A 26,244-nucleotide genomic window follows, 5' to 3' on the forward strand; every position below is an offset into this window, starting at 1 on the left:
ACGCACGTGGCTAAAAAGGATGACATTTCCCCCACCCCCTCTGCCCCAAAGTTACCCATCTCAGTCGGGCTTCTCGCTTGAAGTCACAGAACGGATTAGTTGGATGGGGTCTTAGAGGTCATCTAGTCCAACCCGCCACACCACCCTGGGTTTGTAGAAAGCCACTTTGAGGAGAAGTCATTCTATTTTAAGACTGTTTCGATTTCTCTTCCGGTCAGGAAATCTTCCCGGCTTTCAGTTCCCATCTGCTGCTGCTGCTGCTTCTTGTACCCCTCACAATGTCTGTCAACTTCTATCCGCCCCACCCAAAAAGCCCCCCTTCTGAGGCCCAAATCAGCTAATTGCACATTTGCCCCATGTGGTGCAAAACCTTAACCCTGTGCAGGGAGTCTTCAGCTCAACAACTTAACAGTCTCTTAATTTAGTGTCCGTTCAAACTTACAACGGCACTGAAAAAGAGTGACTTATGACCGTTTTTCACGCTTGCGACCGTCGCGGCCTCCCCGTGGCCACACAATCAAAATTTGGACGCTTGGCAACTGACTCGTATTTATGACGGGGGCATCATCCCGACGTCATGTGATTCCCCTTCTGGCAAGTAAAGTCGATGGGGAAGCCAGATTCACTTAACAAGTGTTGCTAACTTAACAACTGGCGGTTTTATGTAATGGGTTTTTGCTTCAAGTCCATCTCACGGGCCCTCTGCAGCATTCTTTCTCAACCTTGTGAACTTTAAGATGGGCGTATTTCAACTCCCAGAATTCCCCATTCAGGTGGACTTCAACTCCCAGAATTCCCCATCAACTCCCAGAATTCCCCATTCACGTGGACTTCAACTCCCAGAATTCCCCATTCGGGTGGACTTCAATTCCCACAATTTCCCATTCAGGTGGATTTCAATTCCCAGAATTCCCCATTCAGGTGGACTTCAACTCCCAGAATTCCCCATCAACTCCCAGAATTCCCCATTCACGTGGACTTCAACTCCCAGAATTCCCATTCGGGTGGACTTCAATTCCCACAATTTCCCATTCAGGTGGATTTCAATTCCCAGAATTCCCCATTCAGGTGGACTTCAACTCCCAGAATTCCCCAATCGTGTGGACTTCAACTCCCAGAATTCCCCATTCGGGTGGACTTCAACTCCCAGAATTCCCCATCAACTCCCAGAATTCCCCATTCAGGTGGACTTCAACTCTTAGAATTCCCCATTCGGGTGGACTCCAATTCCCAGAATTCCCCATTCAGGTGAACTTCAACTCCTAGAATTCCCCATTTGGATGGACTTCAACTCCCAGAATTCCCCATTCAGGTGGATTTCAACTCCCGGAATTCCCCATTCAGGTGGACTGCAGCTCCCGGAATTCCCCATTCGGGTGGACTTCAATTCCCACAATTTCCCATTCAGGTGGATTTCAACTCCCGGAATTCCCCATTCAGGTGGACTTCAACTCCCAGAAATCTCCCTGGGCGTTGAAGTCTCCCATCTTAAAGTTCACAAGGTCTGGAAAAAGTGCCCTACAGATTCCTCCATTCGCTAAGAAAGGCCATTTTCTGTAGCTGAAATGAAAAGGCCCATATTCTCTTTTTTCCACCCCCCTTTTTCTCTAAGCCTTCCCCCGTCGATGATGGGAGTCCTTGACATCCTTTCCGTCATGACATTTTCAAGAATTTTTTGCATCTCTTTTCAGCAGCAGCAGCGTGACTCCCTGCGTATCGCGGTTCTCGTCTAGCTTATTCCTTGAAAAGGCTGGCCGTCATTAAAGTTCACGGCCCGCATTGGAGATGCACAGAGCTGGAAGGAGATAAGGCGAAAGCGAGGAAGGGGTCTGCAAGAAGAGAGATGTTCCCCCAGGGAAATATGGACAGGGAGAACTTTGTTCAGTCAAGAATGCCGGGGAGGAGAGAGATCTTCCATAAGATTACCGACCTCTGGCTTCTCTAGAGCAGGCAATTCCTCCACCTCCTCGATGCTGAACATTAATCCTCCGTAGATCTTGGACAAACCGTTTCGCCATGTCCATCTTCCCATCCTTCTGTTCAATTAAGCGTGCCTTGGGGGAAATCCTCTTCGGGCAGTGGGCCGGTTCCAACCTCCGCTGAATCAAGCCAGGTGACTCGAGAAGCTGGAAGGTGCCGGCACGAAATTGGAAGGTTGCCTTCTTCGTTCCCTGGCAAGACATCCTGACTGGAAATCCCTTCTTTTCCGAATTCATTTTGCGGGGGTTTGAATCACACACCGTTGCCCTGGCTTCTCCCTCTGCTCCCCGCCCCTCCGGAAACTTCAAAGCGGAGGGAGCAAATCTAAACTGAGGTTATTGCTTGCAGGCAAGCAAGGCAGGGAGGGCTTCTTGGCAGCTGGGATTTGCCAGCTTTTCTCAGACACACGCACAAACACACACACACACACACGTGTCACCTTCCAAGCGCCTCTGCCATCCAGCTCGCCTCGCTGTGAGTCAGTTTGATGCAGCCTTGTCTAATCCAGCTGCAGTGGTTTCAAGATGGGGGGCTGTATAAAGATTTCAAATAAATAACCGGGATTTGACCTCTCCACCCTGGTGCTCCTGCTCAGGTGGACATCCCAAAGGTGCGTTCTTGTTTTTTTTTCTTTGAAGACGTCTCGCTTCTCATCCAAGAAGCTTCTTCCATTCCAACCGAACGGTGGACGATGGAAGGATTTATATTCCTTGCAGTCCTCTGGGCGTTAGTATCCTTTCTGAGAGCCCTTGAGGCCACTTGGAGGAAGCTTCTTGGAGGAGAAGCGAAACGTCTTCAAGCCAAACACGAAAAGTCCGTGTTTTGAAAGAAAGCTCCTTTGGGACAACCGCAACTTGGTTGATTGAGAATCCCCGTAGCCAGCTGGACAGATCCTCTGTCAGTCATCCCAGAGCTGTCCACACAGGGAGCCTTGCAAGCCTCTTTCTGCCTCCGGTGCGGCTTCTCTTACAGTTGTGCAGATTTAAGAGTTGTGGACTTCGATTCCCAGAATTCTGGAAGCCCACAGGTCTTAAAGTCGGCAAGGTTGGAGACCCATAATACAAATGTTTTAAATAAATAACCAGAATTTGCCATCTTCACCCTGGCGCTACTCGGCTAGGCAGATCCTTGCTCGGTCATTCCCAGAGCTGTCCAAGGTGCTGAACTATGCAGGAGCCTTGATTCTTTCTGCGCCCGGAGCAACTTCTCTCATAGTTGTGCAGATTTAAGATTAACAGAGTTGGAAGGGACCTTGTAGGTCATCTAGTCCAACCCCCCGCCCAAGCCGGAGACCCTACACCATTTCTGAAAGATGGCAGTCCGGACTCTTCTTGAAAACTTCCAGGGATGAAGCTCCCACAACTTCCAAAGGCAACTTCTTCGACTCCAGGTCTTAAAGTTGGAGACCCCCCCGATACAAAAGTTTTAAATAAATAACCAGAATTTGCCATTTCTACCCTGGCACTCTGGAAATCCTACTCAGCTACATAGATCCGCTCTCAGTCATCCCAGAGCTGTCCAAGGTGCTGAACCATGCAGGAGCTGTAACACTTTCTGCCTCCAGGGCAGCTTCTCTGGGAGTTGCGGAGATGTGCCCGTCGTAATGTGAATCCCTCCAGCTTCGGGTCAAGGCACATCATGGAAAGTTTATTTATGTGGGTAATCTTCCTGCCTTGAAAGGAAGCTCTCTGTACTGCGGCTGGCTAAGCCGCAGTTGTGTCAGGAGCCCGCATCCACGCTTCTTCTCAAAGTCTTGGTGCAGAATCCATCAATCAATCAAATAGAGCTGGAGGAGACCCTGGAGGCCTTCTAGTCTACCCCTCCTTCTCAAGCAGGAGATGCTGCACCATTTCAAACCGGTGGCTGTGTAGTCTTTTTCTTAAAAACCTCCAGCGATGGAGTGCCCACAACGTCCGAAGGCACATTATACATTATTCTGAACTTGAGCATTATTTCCCCCCCACATCCATGGAAGAAACGCTCTTTTTACCTAGCTGGAAAGCAGGTTGCTCAGCTGCCGTTCCTGCCGTTTACTTTACCAGCCTTCTGCGTTTTTTTGCCAAAAGTTGGTGCCGCAGACATCCAGGCCTGGTGTTCAGAAGCAACCTTGAAGGTTGGCATCATATCACCCAACAGAAGGGCATTGAGGTATCTGGCCAGGAGAGATTCTAGCCAGCTCTTCCAAACCCCCCCCCCTTTTTTTTTTGGTCCAACTACAGCCAGGTGGATGTTTCTAAATACAGGTGAGATGGATAAAACTCTCCAGGACAGATCGGCTGGTCGCTAAAGCGCCTTTTTATGCGGAGCTTAAAACCCTGCTGGATTTAAAAATCCGTGGTCTCGGCCACCCCCGTGAACGATGCTAGAATGGAATCGTCGACGTGGAAGGGTTCCGCGAGGCCATCAAGTCCAACCCCCTGCTTCCAGGCAAACGTGAAGCACCCCTGACAGAGAATGCTTGGTCTCGCCACCAAAGCGGGGGGTGGAACCTTCTCGTTAGCTTAAGGACGGAGTCCGGAGACCAGCTTGCTTGGCACCGTGGAGACGCCCTATCAAAATCGGCAGAAAGGAAGGCCTCTGAAACTGGCTTTTGGGGAGCGGGTTTGTGAGAACTCTCTCCAGATTATTGACGGCCTAAATGGCACGGAGTCCTCCTCGCCTTTCTTTGGAAGACGCAAAGAGCCGTCGAGAATTTTTTCTTCCTTTTATTTCGAAAAATACAAAGTGCCGGACACAAAGACTTTCTGGTGCACAGCCCGATGATGACGATGCTCTTCTTTGAAATCAGTTAATTAACACAGAAGTGACATTATTCTTGGGAGCTTTCTGACACCTTTTTTCCTCCCTCCCTCCCTCTCTCTCTCTCTCTCTCTCTCTCTATCTCTCTCTATCTCTATCTCCTAAATTTTCTGTTGCTGTTAACATTAAGCCAGGAAGAATGACTTTTCTGTATTATTACAGCCGGCTTTGTTCGCTTTGTAAGAAAAAAGAAAAGCCATTTATTTATCTGCCTTTAAAAATAAGCGTAAATCTGTTTCGGCCTGCCGTCTGGAGTGCAAAATCTTGGCAGCGACATCTTTTAAGATGCCCTAAAGAGACCAAAATGGAAGTGGGGAGGAATGCCGGAGAATGAGAAATGTTTAGTGAGAAATACTGCAGGGCCCAGAGGGGACGCCGAGGATAAATAGACGGAGGGAGACAATTGGGGAGGGGGGGAGGAAATTCAGAATCCCAATCCTAAAGGGGATTATAGGCCTCGCGTTCTGAAACATAAAAATAATAAGAATCCGTGATTATTAATTACTTTGGACACACCGATCGGGACTCACTGCTGGGCTGATCTGTAACCCCTTTCTGTTTTGGGAAAGAATATTTCTCCTTCAGAAAATAATTCAATGATTTTGGGGTGCGGGGGGAAGTAGGGTAGGAAAGCAGCGTTTTTTCAGTTTATGTTCCTTCCATTGGGGGTGTGGGGGTGTATCACGATTTAATTCAGATTTTATCAACCTGGGGCACTGTGGATAAACTGACACGATCACAAGAGAATGGCATTAATCTGTCTCAGCTAAACATCAAGAAGATTCAGGAGCAATTCTCTGTCGACTTTCCCTATCTTTCTTTTCCTTCCTCCCTCCCTCCCTCCCTTCTTTATTTCTCCTTCTCCTTCCTTTCCTTCTTCCTTTCCTTCCTTCTTCCTTCCTTCCTTCTTCCTTCCTTCCTTCCCTCCCTCCCTCCCTTCTTTATTTCTCCTTCTCTTTCCTTTCCTTCTTCTTTTCCTTCCTTCCTTCCTTCCTCCCTCCCTTCTTTATTTTTCATTCTCCTTCCTTTCCTTCTTCCTTTCCTTCCTTCTTCCTTCCTTCCTTCCTGTCTATTTCTTCTTTCCTTCCCTCCCTCCCTCCCTTCTTTATTTCTCCTTCTCTTTCCTTTCCTTCTTCTTTTCCTTCCTTCCTCCCTCCCTCCCTTCATTTCTCCTTCTCCTTCCTTTCCTTCTTCTTTTCCTTCCTTCTTCCTTCCTTCCTTCCTGTCTATTTCTTCCTTCCTTCCTTCCCTCCTTCCCTCCCTCCCTTCTTTATTTCTCCTTCTCTTTCCTTTCCTTCTTCTTTTCTTTCCTTCCTTTCTTCCTTCCTTCCTTCCTCCCTTTTTTATTTCTCCTTCTCCTTCCTTTCCTCCTTCCTTCCTTCCTTCTTCCTTCCTTCCTGTCTGTTTCTTCCTGCCTTCCTTCCCCCCTCCCTCCCTTCTTTATTTCTCCCTCTCCTTCCTTTTTTCCGTTCCTTCCTGTCCGCTTGCCTCCCTCCCTCCCTCCCTCCTTCCCTCAATGGGCAGTGCCAACAACAGAGACACATGATTGATTAATTGCTGCGCCCTTCAATGATTGATTGGCTAATTAACCAATTAAAATAAATACAACTGGCCTCCAATCCCCACCAGAGACTCTTTCATTTGAAAAGTTAATAGGCCCCTTGTCCCAATTCTACTGATTTACAAAATCCCAGCCTAATGATTTTTGGAAGAGCCTCAATAGTAACACAAGGGAATACAGTACCCTGCCCCCAAATCTACAGGTGTCTGTGCCCCCCACTTTTTGTTCAGAGGCAGGGAAAGGTTCCCTTGTGTTTCTGTTCCTACCAGCACAGGTTCCTGCTTAAACCACGATTTCTGGGAGCATAACCTGAGTTTGAAAGATGCCACGCTTTGCGCATTCTGGCAATGCAGGTTGTGCGAATGCAGCCACTCCATCTTCCAACTGGGAGGTGATGTGTCCAGAGGTGGGTTTCATATAATTTTACCACCAGTTCGCCATGCACCAAAATTCACCCAAATCGGTCCCGAACTGTCAACTTGCAAAGCTTTCAAGTTGCCATGAGCAGGAGGGAGGGAGAACTGATAGAGCTGATTGATTTCCCTAACTGAAGTGCATTCCATACATTCTTCCTGACCGCAATCAGAAGGAGGGTGTTAGGTTTCACAGCCAGCCAAAGTGGGTAATTGGAGAATGTGATTTATGACACGGCCAGAGAGGAGGGGAGAGACAGGGTCATAGGGGAATGTAAATCTACGCAGGATCAGTCCTAACTGCATCCCAGTATTGCCGGAATGGTGCTCCTAATAAATGACTATATTTCCTTTGAAGTTTGGATCATGGCTCATGAATTAATTAGGGCATCTTTCGGAAACTTGACACGAACCAGCTGAATACCTCCACTGGACGTGTCTACATTTTTCCAATACCTCTCAACCCACCCACCCCCCAACTAAAGAGCCTTAAAAAGTGAAAGAGTTTGTAGGTTAAAATGTAGCCTCGCAGAGTTCTGGGAGATGAGCCTCTTGAGGACATGCAGAGTGCATTTTCCCTCACCTGCTCAGAATTTAAGAGAGTTTTGGGGACGTAGCTTGCAAGTGTCAACTCAAAGCATGTTTATCTTTAACGGCAGGAGAAGGTAAGAGGGCTCCCTTGTTAGACAACGGCCAAATCTCCTGGTTTTACACTCAGCTCTCAATATTTCCCTGTCTGTTAATGACTCCCCATTGCTGCATTTTCTCGCTTCATTTCTCCTTGAGCCTAGGGCAGTGATGGCGAACCATTTTGGCACCGCCCAAACCGGAACACGCGTACATGTGTATGCATGTCCATGTGCCAGAGCGCTGGAAACTCGAGGACCAGCTGGCCGGTGCGTGCATGCCTGTTTTTTGAGCCTTTTCAGGCCATTTGTGGGCCGTTTTGGGGCTGTTTTGGGGGCATTTTTTTAGGCGGAAAACGGCCTGAAAAACAGCTTGGTTTTTTTGCCAATTTTTGCCGTTTTTCGTGCCATTTTCTGGTGCTCCAGCGCCCACGAAAACCAGCTGGCCATGTGTGCACTGGAAACCAGAACAGCTGGCGACGGTGCACCACTTCTGGCACATGTACCATAGGTTCACCATCATGGGCCTAAGGCAGTGATGGCAAACCTTTTTGCCATCGTGTGCCATGAGCGGGGGGGGGAGGCTGCGTATGTGCCCCGCCCCCATGCCTGCGCTCGTGACACCCCCCCTCGCTCCCCCTCCCCCCTCTTGTGGCACGCGATGGCCCGTTTTTCTCTCTCTCCAAGCTCCAGAGCCTTTCTAGGAGCTTGGGGAGGGCAAAAACAACCTCCCCTCCCTCCTGGAGGCCCTCTGGGAAAAGAAAGAAACCAGTTAGTCAGAAGCGACCCAGCAATAAAACCCAGTTCATAGAAGCCATCCTTCAATCTTGGTTTCGCATGAGAACAGCCGCAGGACTAAAAGACTTGGTTCCCTCCATGGGAAGACGTTGTAAGGCCATAATTCATGCTAAAGGTTACCCAACTAAGGATTAACTGACATGGGGATCATTTTTGTATATCTCGTTTTTTCTACGCGTTTCCCTTTTCTTCTTTCTACTGCAACTGCTATTCTAATAGCAAATCCTTCATAAAAGTTATTGCATTACATTCTTGGTTCAATTATCTTTCCATCCATATATACTTTTATGGTACTGCTCCAAAAAAAGAAGGTGATGTTATTAGCTAGTTTTAGAAAATACACTTTTCCCAAAAGGCTTCCACAATGTTGGCCACTACTATAAGTTGGCTCCCTCTTCTTTTTGGCAGCCCCTCAAATACTGGAAGACTGCTATCATCTCTCCCCACCCCCCCACCCCCAGTCCTTCTTTCCCCTAGACTTTCCATACCCAAATCCTGCAACTGTTCTTCCTATGTTTTAGTCTCCAGTCCCCTAATCACCTTCCTTGCTCTTCTCTCCCCTCCAATCCTGCAAATCCTCCTTTTTTCTAAATTGCTATGTTGATTGACAGCTGTCCCCCTGGAAGGCCCTGCTGAGGCACAGCCCTTCCACATCCAGACGAATGTCTTCTTTTTTTGATTTGTTTAAGCTCATTTTAGAATAGAACAGAACAGAACAGAATATAGAATAGAATAGAACAGAATGCAGAATAGAATAGAATATAGAATAGAATAGAACAGAATGCAGAATAGAATAGAATAGAATAGAACAGAACAGAATGTAGAATAGAATAGAAAGAATAGAATAGAATAGAATAGAATAGAATAGAATAGAATAGAATAGGACAGGACAGGACAGGACAGGACAGGACAGGACAGGACAGGACAGGACAGGACAAGAATAGAAATAGGAAAAGGAATAGGAATAGGAATAGGAATAGGAATAGGAATAGAACAGAACAGAACAGAATGCAGAATAGAATAGAACAGAACAGAACAGAACAGAACAGAACAGAACAGAACGCAGAATAGAACAGGACAGGAATAGGAATAGGAATAGGAATAGAACAGAACAGAACAGAATGCAGAATAGGACAGGACAGGAATAGGAATAGGAATAGAACAGAACAGAACGCAGAATAGAATAGAATAGAATAGAATAGAATAGAATAGAATAGAATAGAATAGAATAGAATAGAATAGAATAGAATAGAATAGAATTCTTTATTGGCCAAGCGTGATTGGACACACAAGGAATTCGTCTTTGGTGCATACGCTCTCAGTGTACATAAGGAGAATAAAATATATTTATCAAGAATAAAAACACTTAGTGATAGTCAAGGTAAGCTATCAAATCGTACTAGGAAACAAATAAAAACAATATAAATTGAAAGATACAAGCAACATGATTATAGCCCTAAGTGGGAAGAGATAGATACTAGGAAGGAAGAGAAGAATGATAGTAATACAGTCTTTAGTAAATTATTTGACAGTGTTGTGAAATAATGACAAAAAAAAAAAACCCCAAACCAAAATGACATTTTATTTGGGGCGGCTGTTTCAAGTCGAGGGCCGACCGGCAACGAATGCGCCCCTCCCGAATCCCGCCAGATAAAGATTCCAGCTGTGAAATTGAGTGTAGAGCCGCATCCTAATTACAGACTCCGGTCACTTTCCGAGGACGGCGTATTTTTAATTAAAAGATGTTAATCGGCTAGTTAATACAGAAGCTAATGAGAGCATGGAAAGTCCCCGACTTCTTCTTCTCTCCAATTAGAGGGAACTGAACGGCGGGCACCGGAATGAGAAGCAAGGATGGAGTTGGAAAGGGGAGCACCCCTCACCCCGCTTCCCTTCCCTTCCCTTCCCTCCCCCCCCAAGGAAAGGGTCTTTTGAGTTTTATCCTGCAGCCGTAGCCGGACTCGGCTGCAGAGAAATCCCCCCACCACCACCTCTTGAAAAACTGAAATGGAGACTCATCCCTGGGAAAGGGGAACCAGTCAATTGCCTTCAGAAAATGGCATTTGTTAAAACACACATACACACACAAACACACAAAAACAGACACTGCTACATTTCCCCAAACAGGCCAAGCCTCGGAGATGTGGCTTGAACTAGGAAAGAGTTTCCATAGGGGTGGTGGGGTGCAATGCGAGGGAGCAAAAGGGGTATATGTGTCCCTGCCCCCCCTTCCCCATTCTTAGGCCAACGTGGGGTTGGGTACCGATAGAATATTTGTGGCTCGGGGTTGAACTGCGGGATCCTCGGGGCTCTCTGAGCTTGGGGGTTTTCTTGCAAATGTTTCGTGACCCAACTAGGTAATATCATCAGTGTTAGAAGGGAGGGGGGGAGGGAAGAGGAGGAAGGGCTGTGGGGTCCTTAGTGCTCTCTGACCTTAGGAAAGGAAAGGAAAGGAAAGGAAAGGAAAGGAAAGGAAAGGAAAGGAAAGGAAAGGAAAGGAAAGGAAAGGAAAGGAAAGGAAAGGAAGATAGAAGAAGGGAAGGAAAGGGAAGGAAAGGAAAGGAAGATAGAAGAAGGGAAGGAAAGGAAAGGGAAGGAAAGGAAAGGAAAGGAAAGGAAGATAGAAGAAGGAAAGGAATGGAATGGAAAGGAAAGGAAAGGAAAGGAAGATAGAAGAAGGGAAGGAATGGAAAGGAAAGGAAGATAGAAGAAGGGAAGGAAAGGAAAGGAAGATAGAAGAAGGGAAGGAAAGGAATGGAAAGGAAAGGAAGATAGAAGAAGGGAAGGAAAGGAATGGAATGGAAAGGAAAGGAAAGGAAGATAGAAGAAGGAAAGGAATGGAATGGAATGGAAAGGAAAGGAAGATAGAAGAAGGGAAGGAAAGGGAAGGAAAGGAAAGGAAGATAGAAGAAGGGAAGGGAAGGAATGGAAAGGAAAGAAATGGAATGGAATGGAAAGGAAAGGAAAGGAAAGGAAGATAGAAGAAGGGAAGGAAAGGAAAGGAAAGGAAGATAGAAGAAGGGAAGGAAAGGAATGGAATGGAAAGGAAAGGAAAGGAAAGGAAAGGAAGATAGAAGAAGGGAAGGGAAGGAATGGAATGGAAAGGAAAGGAAAGGAAAGGAAAGGAAAGGAGTGGGAGGGAGAGAGGGAAGGGAAGGGAGAGAAAGGGAAGGAGGGAGAGAAGGGAAGGGAAGGAAGAGAGGGGGAGGGAGGAAGGGAAGGAAAGGAAGAGAGAGGAAGGGAAGGGAAGGAAGGGAAGGGAAGGGAAGGGAAGGGAAGGGAGAGATAGGGAAACCCGACAGAGAATTGCTCCTGAATCTTCTTGATTTTTAGTTGAGACAGATGAATGCTGTTCTTTTCCGATCGTGTCAATTTATCCACAGGGCCCCAGGGTTGATAAAATCTGAATTAAATCATGAGACACACAAACACCCACACACTCCCATCCCATGGAAGGAACGTAAACTGAAGGAACGCTGCTTTTCTACCCTACTTCCTCCCCCCACCCACCCAAATCATTTTTCTGAAGGAGAAATATTCTTTCCCAAAACAGAAAGGGGTTACAGATCAGCCAAGGCAGGCAGGCAGGCAGGCAGGCAGGCAGGCAGGAGGGAGGGAAGAAGGGCAAGAAAAGAGGGAGGGAGGGAGGAAGGAAAGAAGGAATAAAGGGCAAGAAAAGGGAAGGAGGGAGGGAAGAAGGACAAGAAAAGAGGGAAGGAGGGAGGAAGGGCAAGAAAAGAGGGAGGGAGGGAGGAAAGAAGGAATGAAGGGCAAGAAAAGAGGGAGGGAGGGAGGAAGGGCAAGAAAAGGGAGGGAGGGAGGAAAGACGGAAGGAAGAACAAGAAAAGAGGGAAGGAGGGAGGGAAGAAGGACAAGAAAAGAGGGAAGGAGGGAGGAAGGAAAGAAGGAATGAAGGGCAAGAAAAGAGGGAGGGAGGAAGGGCAAGAAAAGAGGGAGGGAGGGAGGAAGGAAAGAAGGAATGAAGGGCAAGAAAAGAGGGAGGGAGGGAGGGAGGGAGGATAGCTAGGAAGGAAGGAAGGAAGGAAGTCTTCTGTCTCTGGTTTCCCAGCTTAGTTCCTGCTCTACAGCACGCACAAACTTCCCTAGAATTCCCGAAGACACGTCTGTGTCCAGTCCTCATGGAAGATCTATATACGTCTTTGGGGGGGACATGAAACCTTCCAGCTGGTCTTTTTGGCTGCTCCTGCCAGCTTCCTCGGCCATCCCTCAAGCTGTTCCTGACCCCCCCAGAAGATTTTTGAAGCAAGAGTTGCTGCTGCCTTCAAAAGTGGCTTCCGCCGGGGCCCTAATCTAAGCTTACCCTTATCTTGCTCTGCCTCCAGAACCTGGGAAACGTGGCGCCTCGGTTTCCTTGCACAACAGATATTTCACTCAGTCGGGAAGCCAGCGGTTGCTCGCCTGTAGAATAGAATAGAATAGAATAAGCTGGAAGGGACCTTGGAGGTCTTCTAGTCCAGCCCTCTGCTCAAGCGGGAAAACCTATACCATTTCAGATCAGAGACTGACCAGACTCTTCTTAAAAGCATCCAGGGATGGAGGAACCCGCAACTTCTAGTGGCAAGCTGTTCCACTGTCTTTCTTGGTGCTTGGGGATTCATACAACCGACAGAATCCAGTATGTCGTTTGGGAACAGCCTGTTTCCTCTCTGTGTCTCCATTTTTGAAGCTCTCCCTGACCTCGTTGGCTTCCTTCAGGCCACCTTGAGGATCCAGGAGTCCATCCTGCCTTGCATCTTTCCGCCAAATTTTGGCTGCTCTCATGGCGCTTTGGCTGACTCCGTCTCTGACTCTAACCAGGCGAAGGGCGAAAGGGAAAGCTGCTCTACCGGCCCAGCATGGTCAACAAAACCAAAAGCGTGAACAAGCAGATGTGGCTCCTCACCATATTGTATTCCGAAGCCCCCCATGGAAAACCTTTGGAAAGCGCCGTCTGTACCCGGCTCCAATCTTCCACACCTTCTCTCTCTAATCATCTTCTTTCAATGACCCCATAATCCCTTGCATCAGGGTGGAGTCTGGGCAATTGAATGGAGCTGAGTGTTTACTGGCCGGATACCTTTCCTGTCACCGGTGCGGAGTTTTGTTCGGCTGATAAATTCTCATGGTGCCCCGAGACAGAGAAATATCTGCCTCTAATTTAGGATTGAAACTACATCTTCCCGATGGTGAGGCGAGAGCTCCATCTCTAGGTCACCGAACCACTCCACACCCAGCATTATTTTCTCCTCGGGGGGCGGGGGGGGGGACGCACGACAGGTAAGCCGGTACAGTTGGCTGAAATTTGGGAGGTGAGATCTGAGTGAAACGGGAGAAGGGATTGCATTCCCGGCTGAACATGCAGCATGGCGTTCCTGCTGAAAACACCTTTTCTCCTCTGGAAGCTACTGAGCCTTTGACCCAGCAGAGGACAGAATCCGGGGACAAGGTTTTCCCCTCACCCCCAGGAGTGGTATTCACTTACTTTCCCTAACGGTTCGCAAATGTGAGCACATGCGTCACGCATGCGTCCGGCCTTCCGTGCACATGCTTTGCTGGCGTGCGTGCCTTCCACGCGTACACCTGGCCTCAAAAATACATGATTTCCGCTACCAGTTCGGGCGAACCGGTCTGAACCGGCTGAATGCCACCTCTGCACACACACACACACACATACATACACAAAAGCTGGGAAGCAACCAGTGGTGGGTTGCCCCCGGTTCAGACCGGTTCACAAGAACCGGTAGTAAAACCAGCGGGAGTCTCCGCCCACCGCCCCAGATGTCATCATCGGCGATCTGCGCGTGCGCAGAAGCGATCCCGTTGCGAACCGGTAGTAAAGGTAAGTAGAACCCACCCCTGGAAGAAACATTCAGAAATGTTTGGACTGAGCTTTGAACCTTCCCTGGGTGCCCATCCAATCCCAAACTGGTTTGTGCGGCTCTCCTCTCCGAGGCCGCCGATGTGGGAAACGACAAATCCACGGTGTGTGATTCGAACCCTCTTTTAAAGCGTTAACAGCGGGGGAGACAATTGGAAGAGGGCAGGCGGGCGGCTCCAAAAGCGCGTCCCATCTAGGAAGCCCAACCTTTTAGGTGCGTTCGCCTAAAAGTGTACCAAATTCGGATCTGCTGGCCGGCCAACCTTCCCAAGACACCTGGTTCACCCCCCCCTGCGTTTGCACCCCCCTCCCTCGTTATTTTGATGGCTATAGACTGCTCACTTCCTTTGCCCCTTTTCAGAGGCCAAAGCGGGGAGAAATCTGAGGGGGTCTCTTATTTTTATTTATTTTATTTTATTTATCTTTTTTTGGGTGGGGTTGCAAAATGGTGGGGTGGGTGGAGTTGGTAGGCAGGGAATCAACCGGGGGGGTGGGGGGCCAGGGCAGAGAATTTAAATTAAATTAAACCAAAAAAAAAAAAAAAACAAGATGACAAATCCTACGAGTTTGGGCAAGGGAAAACTTTTGGGAGAGAGAGAGTCGGTCAGCGCGCAGTGTTGCTTTTTCCACCGTTTTTCTGACGTAGAACATAAAGTCGGCTAATAAAGTGAATTTAATTTTTTGCTTAAAAACAACAACAACAACAAGAAAAACAAAACAAGAACAAGAAACAAAAACGGCCCCGGGGAGAATTTGTTCCTTTCCCCGGAGCTCCATAAAGCCTTCTAACTTCCCTCCTACTCATCCTAACCCTTAAACTAAACCGTATAACTAGCATTTTATTCATTTGTGGCTAAACTCGCTAAACCCACCCCAGACAAATTTCCCCCCACCTTTTCCCCCCATCCCCACCTACTCCCCCCTCCAAAAAAAAAAAAAGAATTAATGGAAACTTAACCGCTAATTTTTGATTCCAACGCTTAAACTGCTGTTTGGAGTGTAGTCTGACCTCTCTAAATTTTGCTAACCTCTGACCTTTGACCTTCCAGATGGCGTATATGTCTCTTTTTTTAATCTCTCTCTCTCTCTCTGTTCTTCTTAATTTTTTTTAAAATTTCTTTTAACTTTTTTTTTTTTTTTGGTGTTGTTCTTTTATTTTTCCTTTTATTGTTTTTTTCTCTCTTCCTCTTAACCGTCTACCAATCTCTCTCTAAACTTTTTGAAGGGAACACTGATAATGAGCGGCTGGCGATTGCTAGACAAAGAATACCGTATCGGCTCGGTCGAGTAGTAGATGAATGGCTACTCGACAAAGGTAATTAACCATAATTAATTCCGGTTAACTCACAAGTTTAAAAAAAAAAGAAAAAAAGGTTTTAAAGGTTGCAGCCCTCTTCCCTTATCGCTTTCTATGCCCCTTTCGCTTTTTCTCCTTCGCGCTCGCCGAGAGAAAGCGAGATAGCACGGCCGGTGAAGCAGAGACAAAGCTGGAAGAGAAAAGTTGTTGGCCAGGATTTTGGGGTTTGGTTTCTAACGGTCAGATCGTGGCCACTGACCCGGACCAAAGCAAAGAAAGTTCGGTCCAGTGGCCACGATTCAAACCTTTTAGATAAACTTTGGCCTGGATGATTTGAGTCTTCGTGGACGGATCATTTCCCCTTAAATAGGACGGCATTTTCCGTGCAAAGGGGGGAAACCTGATGGGCAGGGAGCAGATTTCAGGTGGGGGGCAGGCGTCTTTTGCCGTGCCTACTAGTAGCACCGGCACCACAGGCGTGGGGGTGCTGGTGAGTGGGACACAGAGGGGTGGGAGGAAGGGAGCAGATGCTCCTCATTTTACTGACTTAGGAAGGATGGAAGGTTGAGTCAACCTTGAGCCGGTCAGGATCGAACTGGTGGCAGTGGGCAGAGTTAGTCTGAAATACTGCATTGTAACAGGAAGGAAGGAAGGAAGGAAGGAAGGAAGGAAGGAAGGAAGGAAGGAAGGGATGAAAGGAAGGATGAAAGGAAGGATGAAAGGAAGGAAGGAAATGAAAAGAAAGGAAGGATGGATGGAAGGAAGGAAGGAAATGAAAAGGAAGGAAGGAAACAGGAAGGATGGATGGATGAATGAAAGTATGGAAGGAAGGAAGGAAGGAGGGAGGGAGGGGGAAGAAGGAAGGAAGGAGGTAGCAATAGCACTTAGACTTCTATCCCACTTCACAGTGCTTCACAGCCCTCTCTAAGCTGTTTACAGAGTCAGCCTCTTGCCCCCAACAATCTGGGGTCCTCATTTTACTGACCTCGGAAGGACGGAAGGCTGAGTCAACCTTGAACGACTCAACGATGTTCCTTCTTCTCATGTCACACTCTCTCCTCCTTCCTGAGCTGACAAGATGGGGTTGTTTTTAATCTAGATGGACCTTCCCCCCCCCCACCTCCTTTTTGTAACTTCGGCTACCTGCAGCGAGAGGTTTACCCCTGGAGTGACTTCCTCTCCTTCAACCACCTGCCCAATCTTCAAAACATCTGGCGGGCAGCTGAGTGGGAAAAGATGAAACAGGGATACAGGGACATTTAAGCAGGTCAGGAAGGCTTGGGGTGAAGCAGGAATCCATCTTAGATCTTTTTTTCCCACCGAGAAGTCAACATATTGGTCTGCTCCCCTAAGCAAATAGGGTAGGGTAAAATACAATAGTTATAGGATAAGATACAGTAGAATTTTACATAAATATATAAAATAGAATAAGTCTTCCTTCTTTGCCTCTTCTCGCCAGCTTTGAGGCTTAACAAACCTCTTTATTTATTAAAATTTCTTGGTTGATACATCTAACCCAAACAGGGACGAGAGCTGCACCTTTAACACTTTAAACTCAGTGGGGAAAAGAATGAGCAAAAAGAAAAAAAAGGAAAAAAAAAACCCTAAAGAACAGAAAGATCATTTCTAAATTCTAACTTAACCATCTAATCACACTTTTAACATGCTTTTTAACTCAAATCAAAGTGACTAAACCGCTTTTTTAACCGCTAAATTCCAAAGGGCTTAATAATCATCGGCAGGTGATTATTCTAAAGGGGGGGATGGCGGCAGGGAGAAAGGGAGCTTTTAAATGTATATATATATCTATATATTTTTAATGTCGATTGCCTTGATGGTTTAAACAGGCTGTAGTGACCACACCAAACCAAAACTGTAAAAAAAATATATAATTAAAGGGACTTCTAAAGCATCCAAGTAACCAAAACAAAAACAAAAACGAACGAGAGAAGGAAAAAAAAAGGAAGAAAAAGCAGCAGAAATTCAGATGGATGTGAAAAGGGGGTGGGGGTATTTATAAAAGTTGGGGAAGGAATGTGGAGAATCAAGGGGAAACACAGAGCATAAAATGTATGTGAGTAACTCTATATTGTTATCAAAACAGCAATTTCTTCCATGCATACTTTTTGTTTTTTTTACTTTCCGTCACAAGGAGTGGGGTACGCAGGATGGGGCACTGTTTTAGGGGTGCAGAGGTAGAGGATGATCCCCCAGCAAGGTGAGAGGGGCACACTTTTGAGGGGGGTCTGTCTTTTTCCCAAACCATTTTCACGCCCCTCTCCAAACACCGTTCCCTGTGAAAATTAAGGTTGCAGGGCAGAGAAGGAAAACAAAAAAATTCCTTCCCAAGGCCTCAAGCTTGTGTTCCACCTGTAAATTGTGCAAACCCCCCCCCAAAAAATGAGGGAAATGATTTTTATATATTTTTTTAAAAAATGGCCACTGTTCCCAAAAATCTTGGGGAGTGATTTTTCTCTCTGGCTTTGGAGGGAACTGTTTTCATGGCATCACACCTGCCTTTCCGAGCACACTGTTTATAAAGTTTCCCAGCTCAAATGTGTGAGAATTCACACCATGGATCACAGTTGGGGGGGGGGGTATGTGGAATAATTTCAGGACAGGAAAAATGGCTGGGGACTTAACAATGCCATCCTCCGATTGGCGAAGCGGTCAGACGGCAAGTGCTATAAAGTTTTGTACAATTTGCAGACAGGAGGACTGAGTTCCTGCCGATAAATGGGACCCGGATTTCCCATTTATTGTTGCTGCAAGCTGCCTCTGAAATTTTAGAAGTCATAGAAAAAGAGAGCTGGAAGGGACCTTGGAGGTCTTCTAGTCCAAAATCTTGTTCAGGGAGGAAACCCTATACTCGTGATGGCGAATCTATGGCACACGTGCCACAGATGGCACACATAGCCATATCAGTGGGCACGCCACCTCAGCTCTGTTGCATGCGCCCACCAGCCAGCTGATTTTCAGGCCTTCTGGGCCCACCAGAAGTAAGGAAACAGGCTGTTTCCTGCCTCCAGAGGGCCGTGAGGGTGGGGAAGGCCCACTTTTCTTTCTCACCTGGCTCCAGATCGTCTCTATGCATCTGGGGAGGGCAAAAACAGCCTTCCCCACCCCCTCTGGAGGCCTGAAATGGCCCATTTCCCAACTTCCGGTGGGACAGGAAGGGACGATTTTTGCTTTCCCCAGCCTCTTTTTTCCTGTCCCAACGGGAGTTGGGAAATGGGCCGTTTCAGGGCTCCGGAGGGCCTCCGGGGGAGTGGGGAAGGCTGTTTTCGCCCTCCCCAGATGCACAGAGAGGATCTGGAACCAGGTGAGAAAGAAAAACGGGCCTACCTGGCCATCGCATGCCAGGAGCGGGAAAGGAGGGGAATTGCGTGTGCATGCGCAGGGTGGGGCGCAGAGAATTATGGGTGTGGGCATCCCCCACCACCCCCTCCTGGCACACGATGGCAAAAAGGTTAGCCATCCATGCGCTATACTATTCCAGTCAAATGGCTATCCAATCTCTTCTTGAAAACCTCCAGTGATGGAGCACCCACAATTTCTGGTGGCAAGCTGTTCCAGCGGTTAATTGTTCTCATTGTCAGGAAATTTCTCCTTCGTTCCAGGCTGCTTCTCTCCTTGATTAGTTTCCATCCTTCTTGTCCTGCCTTCAGGCGCTTTGGAGAATAGGGTGACCCCTCTCTTCTTTGTGATAACCCATCAAATATTGAAAGACTGCTACCATGATGCCATCTCCCCCCCCCAATGCCCCCCAACCTGTTCTCCTGGGCTTTCCAATGCCATCAGAAAGGTTAGGTGGTTCTCGAGATGTTCCAGAAGCTGGCTGGCCTCCTTCCTCTTGGGAAAGAACAAACTTTATAGAAAAGCGATCGGCATGAGTCGGTTCCAGGATTCAGAAGGCAATGAAGTCCAGCAGCCTCTGTGGCTTCAGTGCTGAGCATTTGGATGGGTTCTGCAGCTTGACTCAGGAAGCTACTGCCCAGCAGATAGGTTGGCTTGCAACTCCCATAATCCCCAGCCTACTGGGGACCGTTGGACTCAGCAAGGCAAGATGAAAGACTCGTAGGTTGGATATCCCCACACTGAGTTTAGTTGCTTTATATTGACTAAGCACCAGTGGTCAATTTTTTTTTCCAATTTGATTTATATGCCGCCCTTCTCCGGAGACTCAGGGCGGCTTACAATGCGTTAAGCAATAGCCTTCATCCTTTTGTATATTTTATACAAAGTCAGCTTATTGCCCCCACAATCTGGGTCCTCAATTTACCTACCTTAGAAAGGATGGAAGGCTGAGTCAACCTTGAGCCTGGTGAAAAAATGCAATGTTTTTTGCTACCGGTTCTGTGGGCGTGGCTTGGTGAGGGGGTCATGTGACTGGGTGGGTGGGCGTGGCCAACTCTTTTTTTTTTACCTTTTTAAGCATTTTTTTACTACCTATTCGCCCAAACCGGTAGTAAAAAAATGCTTTAAAAAAATGTAAAAAGAAAGGTTTCGACGATCACAGCTGTGCCGCGCGATCATCGGAACATTCTTTTTACTTTTTAAAAGCATTTTATTTTTTACTACCGATTTGCTGAACTGGTAGTTTTTATCACTACCGGTTCGCATTTCACCCCTGATAAACACCATTGCCCGCTTTCACACATCACGCGTGTTCCTGAAGGATGGTCTTCAAAAGCAACGTTTTCTTATGAATCGGTGCAACCCAGATCCAGCTGGGAATGAATGCTTGGTGGAGGGCAGACCAGCAGAGAGCTGGCAAATTTCTCCACTCTGCAATTGCTGACCAACATGGCTGAGCTCAAATGGGTTCAGAGAAGCTGTGTCTTCCCAAACGCAGCATCTCCTGTAGCCCCCTGGTCTTCGCTCGATCACCTGGGACATTCTGAATCCTCCTAACATTTGGAATAATGACCTTCCCTCTTTCCTGCCTTTGCAGCAAACGCCTGTGATTTTTCCTATTAAAAAAGGGAAGGGGAAGGAAGGAAAGGAAGGAAGGAAGGAAGAAAGGAAGGAAGAAAGAAAGAAAGAAAGAAAGAGAAAGAAAGAAAGAAAGAAAGAAGAAAGAAAGAAAGAAAGAAAGAAAGAGAAAAAGAAAGAAAGAAAAAGAAAGAGGAAGAAAAACACAAAGACAGGAAGATAGGAAGGGTGGGACAGGGGAAGAGAAGGAAGGAAGGAAGACAGCAAGACAGCAAAGAAAAGAGGAAGAAGGGAGGGAGGAAGAAGGAAGGGAAGGAAGGAAGGTAAAGGAAATGAAACAGGAAGGGAGGGAGGGATGGAAGAGGAAAGAAGGAAGGAAGTAAACAGGAAGGGAGGGATGGGAAGAGAAGGAAAGAAGACAGGAAAGGAGGGACAGAGGAAGGAAGACGGGAAAGAAAAGAGGAAGATAGCAAGGGAGGGACAGGAAAGAAGGAAGGAAGACAGCAAGACGAAAGAAAAGAGGAAGGAGAGGGAGGAAGAAGGAAGAAAGGGAAGGAAGGAAAGAAAAGAAAGAAAGAAAGAAAGAAAGAAAGAAAGAAAGAAAGAAGAAGAGAAAAACACAAAGACAGGAAGACAGGAAGGGTGGGACAGGGGAAGAGAAGGAAGGAAGGAAGACAGCAAGACAGCAAAGAAAAGAGGAAGAAGGGAGGGAGGAAGAAGGAAGGGAAGGAAGGAAGGAAATGAAACAGGAAGGAAGGGAGGGAGGGATGGAAGAGGAAAGAAGGAAGGAAGGAAGTAAACAGGAAGACAGGAAGGGAGGGACGGGGAAGAGAAGGAAGGAAGACAAGAAAGGAGGGACAGAGGAAGGAAGACAGGAAAGAAAAGAGGAAGACAGCAAGGGAGGGACAGGGAAGAAGGAAGGAAGACAGCAAGACAGGAAAGAAAAGAGGAAGGAGAGGGAGGAAGAAGGAAGGAAGGAAGGAAGGACATGAAAACCCACAACTGAACGATGTGGCTTAGAACAGCTGAGATTTAAAATTTGAAGAACCTATCTTCAATTTATGAGATTTACTACAGCTTGCTGTTGTACTCAAAGGTGCTGGATTGGAATTGGGGGGCGTGAATTCCAGTCTTGCCTTTGGCCAGTCCGTCTCTCAGCCCCAGGGAGAAGGGAGCCAGGGCAATCCACTCCCAAAAGGCACTTCGAGCGCTGCAGGGGCCATGTAGCCCCCAAGAGAGGATAGGCAAACCTAGGACTCTTAATCATCATCCAGTGTAGGAAATAGGCTAACTTTGTTAAATGCGCTGAGCCAGCCCAGCTCCCCTGAATGCCTTCAAGAGATCCTGAAGTCGTTTTGTGCAAATTCCTAGTGGAGCACAGGCTAAGAGTGCATCCCGTTCACTATTTCCCATTTCACCCAGCGACAAATGGACAAAGAGAACCAGGAATCCCAGTATTCCTTGTATCTTGAGATTGTATATCTTAATTGTTGTGAGCCGCCCTGAGTCCTATGGAGATAGGGCGGCATATAAATCTAATAAATCTAATCTTAAAGACACCAGGAGAGGAGCTGCTGCTGAATCGATCCAATGTGCCAAAAAATGGAAGAAACAAACATATTAGTGTCTGTGAGAAAAATGGATGGAAAGGAAAGTGGAAAACGCTGTGAGGCATATTAAAAAGCTGCAGGCATAGACAGTGTTACGAGAGAAGCGTCCAGATGTAGATCGAGTTTTCTGATGGAGCGGTTTTTAAAAAATACCTCTCTGCCCATCAGGCAACTCAGCTGGGATCGCCAGAGACTTTTCAAAGCATTTTTTTAACCACCTCTTCAGCCAAAAGGTTGCAGAAAAAAATGCTTTGAAAAGCCTCTGGCGATCCCAGCTGAGCCGCGCGATCATCAGAGGCTTTTTTTTTTTAACTTTTAAAAGCATTTTTTCTACAACCTTAAGAGGTTGCAGAAAAAAATGCTTTTAGAAGCCTCTGACGATCAGGCAACTCAGCTGGGATCGCCAGAGGCTTTTAAAGGCATTTTTTTTTTCTACAACCTTAAGAGGTTGTAGAAAAAATGCTTTGAAAAGCCTCTGAGGATCCCAGCTGAGCCGCGCGATCATCAGAGGCTTTTTTTTTTTACTTTTAAAAGCATTTTTTCTACAACCTTAAGAGGTTGCAGAAAAAAATGCTTTTAGAAGCCTCTGACGATCAGGCAACTCAGCTGGGATCGCCAGAGGCTTTTAAAGGCATTTTTTTTTTCTACAACCTTAAGAGGTTGTAGAAAAAATGCTTTGAAAAGCCTCTGAGGATCCCAGCTGAGCCGCGCGATCATCAGAGGCTTTTTTTTTTAACTTTTAAAAGCATTTTTTCTACAACCTTAAGAGGTTGCAGAAAAAAATGCTTTTAGAAGCCTCTGACGATCAGGCAACTCAGCTGGGATCGCCAGAGGCTTTTAAAGGCATTTTTTTTTTCTACAACCTTAAGAGGTTGTAGAAAAAATGCTTTGAAAAGCCTCTGAGGATCCCAGCTGAGCCGCGTGATCATCAGAGGCTTTTTTTTTTTACTTTTAAAAGCATTTTTTCGTCGGAAGAGGTTGTAGAAAAAATGCTTTTAAAAGTAAAAAAAAAAAAAAAGCCTCTGATGATCGTACGACTCAGCTGGACATGGGGGGGGGCCGCAGGGATTTTTGCTACCGGTTCTCCAAACCACCCGCTGCCATCGCTACTGGATCGGGTGATCCGGTCCGAACCGGGAACATTTCACCCCTGGTGTGAAGGCAACATCTGTGTTTGAGGACTGGAAAAATTCTTGTTGCCCTGTACGAAAGGAGAACAAGAATTATTTCCCCAAAGTCTAGGCTTTCCGAAGTACAGGTAGTCCTCAACGTACGACCACAATTGATCCCAAAATTGATGCTGCTAAGCGAGACGTTTGTTCAGTGAGTTTTGCCCCATTTTACAACTTTTCTGGCCACAGTTGTTAAGTGAATCACTACAGTTGTTAAATTAGCCACACGCTTGTTAAGTGAATCTGGCTTCCCCACTGAATTTGCTTGTCAGAAGGTCGTAAAAAGGGGATCCCATAACCCCAGGGCATTGCAACCGTCATAAATATGAGTCAGTTGCCAAACATCTGAATTTTGATTAGGTGACCGAGGGGAGGCTGCAAAGGTTATAAGTGTGAAAAATGGACATAAGTCACTTTTCTCAGTGCCATTGTAACTTTGAACGGTCACTGAATGAATGGTTGCAAGTCAAGGACTACCTGTTTTTTTAAAAAAACATCTTTATTTTTTTTTCTAACAAAACAATCTTTATTCTTAAAGAAAAAAACCAAAATTTTAAATTAAAAGTAAAAATGCAAACTTATAGGAAGAGCTATTGTAAATTGAGAACTAGCTGTATTTTGTTATGAGATTATGAGGGGCTGCCCCTAAAAAGAGGGGGGGTCAACCTATTTTCCAAAGCCCCAGAAGGCAGGACAAGAAGCAACGGATGGAGACGAATAAAGGAGAGATCCAACTTAGAACTAAGGAGAAAATTAACCAGTGGAACGACTTGCCACCAGAAGTTTGCGTCTGCTCCATCACTACAGGATTTTAAGGATTTGTCTAAAATGGTATAGGGCTGTGATGGTGAAGCTATGGCACGCGTGCCACATCTGTGGTCACGCGAGCTCAGTTTCGGTGTGCATGCGCACGCTGGCCAGCAGAGTATCGGGATTTCTGGGCCCAACTGAAGTAGGGAAACAGACTGTTTCCTGCCTCCGGAGGACCTTGGGGGGTGATGGGGAAGTCCTGTTTTTCTCTCTCCCCAGCCTCCAAAGCCTGTCTAGGAGTCTGGGGAGGGCGAAAACAGCCTTCCCTACCCACTCGGTGGGACTGGATGTTGGCAAATGGGCCATTTTCAGCCTCCGGAGGTGGGGGAGTGGGGAAGGTCGTTTTTGCCCTCCCCAGACTCCTAGAAAGGCTCTGGAGAGCCAAAAACGGGCCTTCCGGTCCCACCGGATGTTGGCAAACAGGCCGTTTTTGGCCTCCAGAGGGCCTCCAGTGGGGTGGGGAAGGCCGTTTTTGCCCTCCCCAGACTCCTAGAAAGGCTCTGGAGAGCCAAAAACGGGCCTTCCGGTCCCACCGGATGTTGGCAAACAGGCCGTTTTTGGCCTCCAGAGGGCCTCCAGTGGGGTGGGGAAGGCTGTTTTCACCCTCCCCAGACTCGTAGAAAGGCTCTGGAGAGCCAAAAACGGGCCTTCCGGTCCCACCGGATGTTGGCAAACAGGCCGTTTTTGGCCTCCAGAGGGCCTCCAGTGGGGTGGGGAAGGCTGTTTTCGCCCTCCCCAGACTCGTAGAAAGGCTCTGGAGAGCCAAAAACGGGCCTTCCGGTCCCACCGGATGTTGGCAAACAGGCCGTTTTTGGCCTCCAGAGGGCCTCCAGTGGGGTGGGGAAGGCCGTTTTTGCCCTCCCCAGACTCCTAGAAAGGCTCTGGAGAGCCAAAAACGGGCCTTCCGGTCCCACCGGATGTTGGCAAACAGGCCGTTTTTGGCCTCCAGAGGGCCTCCAGTGGGGTGGGGAAGGCTGTTTTCGCCCTCCCCAGACTCGTAGAAAGGCTCTGGAGAGCCAAAAACGGGCCTTCCGGTCCCACCGGATGTTGGCAAACAGGCCGTTTTTGGCCTCCAGAGGGCCTCCAGTGGGGTGGGGAAGGCCGTTTTTGCCCTCCCCAGACTCCTAGAAAGGCTCTGGAGAGCCAAAAACGGGCCTTCCGGTCCCACCGGATGTTGGCAAACAGGCCGTTTTTGGCCTCCAGAGGGCCTCCAGTGGGGTGGGGAAGGCTGTTTTCGCCCTCCCCAGACTCGTAGAAAGGCTCTGGAGGCTGGGGAGAGCAAAAAACGGGCCTACCGTGCCATCGCGTGCTAGGAGTGTGGGGAGGTCACGCGCACATGCGCGGAGGCAGGGCCCATAGAATTATGGGTGTGGGCACGCACGCGCGACCCCCGCGGCACGCGATGTCAAAAAGGTTAGCCATCCCTGGTATAGGGTCTCCTGCTTGAGTGAGGGGGCTGCACTGGAAGACCTCCAAGGACCATTTCAACTCTGTTATTCTGAGATAGAAAAACGAATCAAATTTGGGGACTGCAAGAAGGCTTTATCCTTGGGTGTAGGTGTAAGGCCAGGGTTTATTCACATCCCCGAGACGTGTGAACGGGGAGAAAGTTTATTGCCGATTGGTTGGCTCTTTTTTAAAAAAAGAAAAACGATCTTATCTAGTGACAGGTTTGAATTATGGGCTGGTGAAAGGGAAAACGGAGAGGGGAAGGTTGGCGCTGAACATACTAAGAGCACGTTGGGAATAAAACATGAGTGAGTAGAAACGGGACACTTAGCAAAGGAAGAGGTGTTTACGGCTTTACGGACAGATGAGTTAGGGAAGGCTTTTTGTGAGGTCAGGTTGCGTGATTGGCTAGGCAACTGTACGCGCCACGTTGCGCAACGAAAATCCAGCTCAGGAGGGGTATTCACTTATTTTCCTGACCGGTTCGCAAACATAAGCGTGCGTGGACCCCATCCACGCATGCGCCGTGCCTCAAAAATATGCTTAAATAGCACACTCGGAGCCGGGGCAAGTGCGCAGGTCCACCCGTGATTTCCACGAGCGGTACGGGCGAACCGGTGCAAACCGGCTGAATACCACCTCTGAACCAGCTGACTCTCACTGCATGTTTGATCGATCGAACGATGTGACGAGCAGCCTGGATCCGAAAATGAATGTAGCAAGGATAAAGGAAGCGAAGTTATTACAGGGAGAAAATGGGGGGGAAAGTTCTCCATCAATAGCGAGAAAAACTAGGGCACGTAAATGGGTTTGTAGGCCACAGTACAGCTAGTCCTCGACTTACGACCACGACTGACCTCCCCCCAACATTTCTGCCGCTAAGCGAGAAAATTGTGAGGTGAATTTTGCCACCATT

General features: G+C 47.5%; 1 protein-coding gene across 38 annotated transcripts in view; it reads left to right on the top strand.

Moving 5' to 3' along the window:
* Window positions 1-26,244, top strand: part of NRXN2 (neurexin 2) — a 493,176-nt gene that overhangs the window by 426,403 nt on the left and 40,529 nt on the right. For 27 of the 38 annotated variants that reach the window (XM_087881005.1, XM_087880976.1, XM_087880977.1 and 24 more), the window contains one exon: window positions 15,281-15,370. The exons of the other annotated variants lie outside the window; for them this stretch is intronic. In XM_087881005.1, the coding sequence (XP_087737131.1) occupies window positions 15,281-15,370 (90 nt within the window). The remainder of the gene's footprint in view (window positions 1-15,280; window positions 15,371-26,244) is intronic. 38 annotated transcript variants of the gene reach the window in all.

Source organism: Pantherophis guttatus, chromosome 18 (assembly GCF_059756535.1).
Source record: "Pantherophis guttatus breed Tessera chromosome 18, ASM5975653v1, whole genome shotgun sequence".
In the NCBI taxonomy this organism is placed as follows: Eukaryota; Metazoa; Chordata; class Lepidosauria; order Squamata; family Colubridae; genus Pantherophis; species Pantherophis guttatus.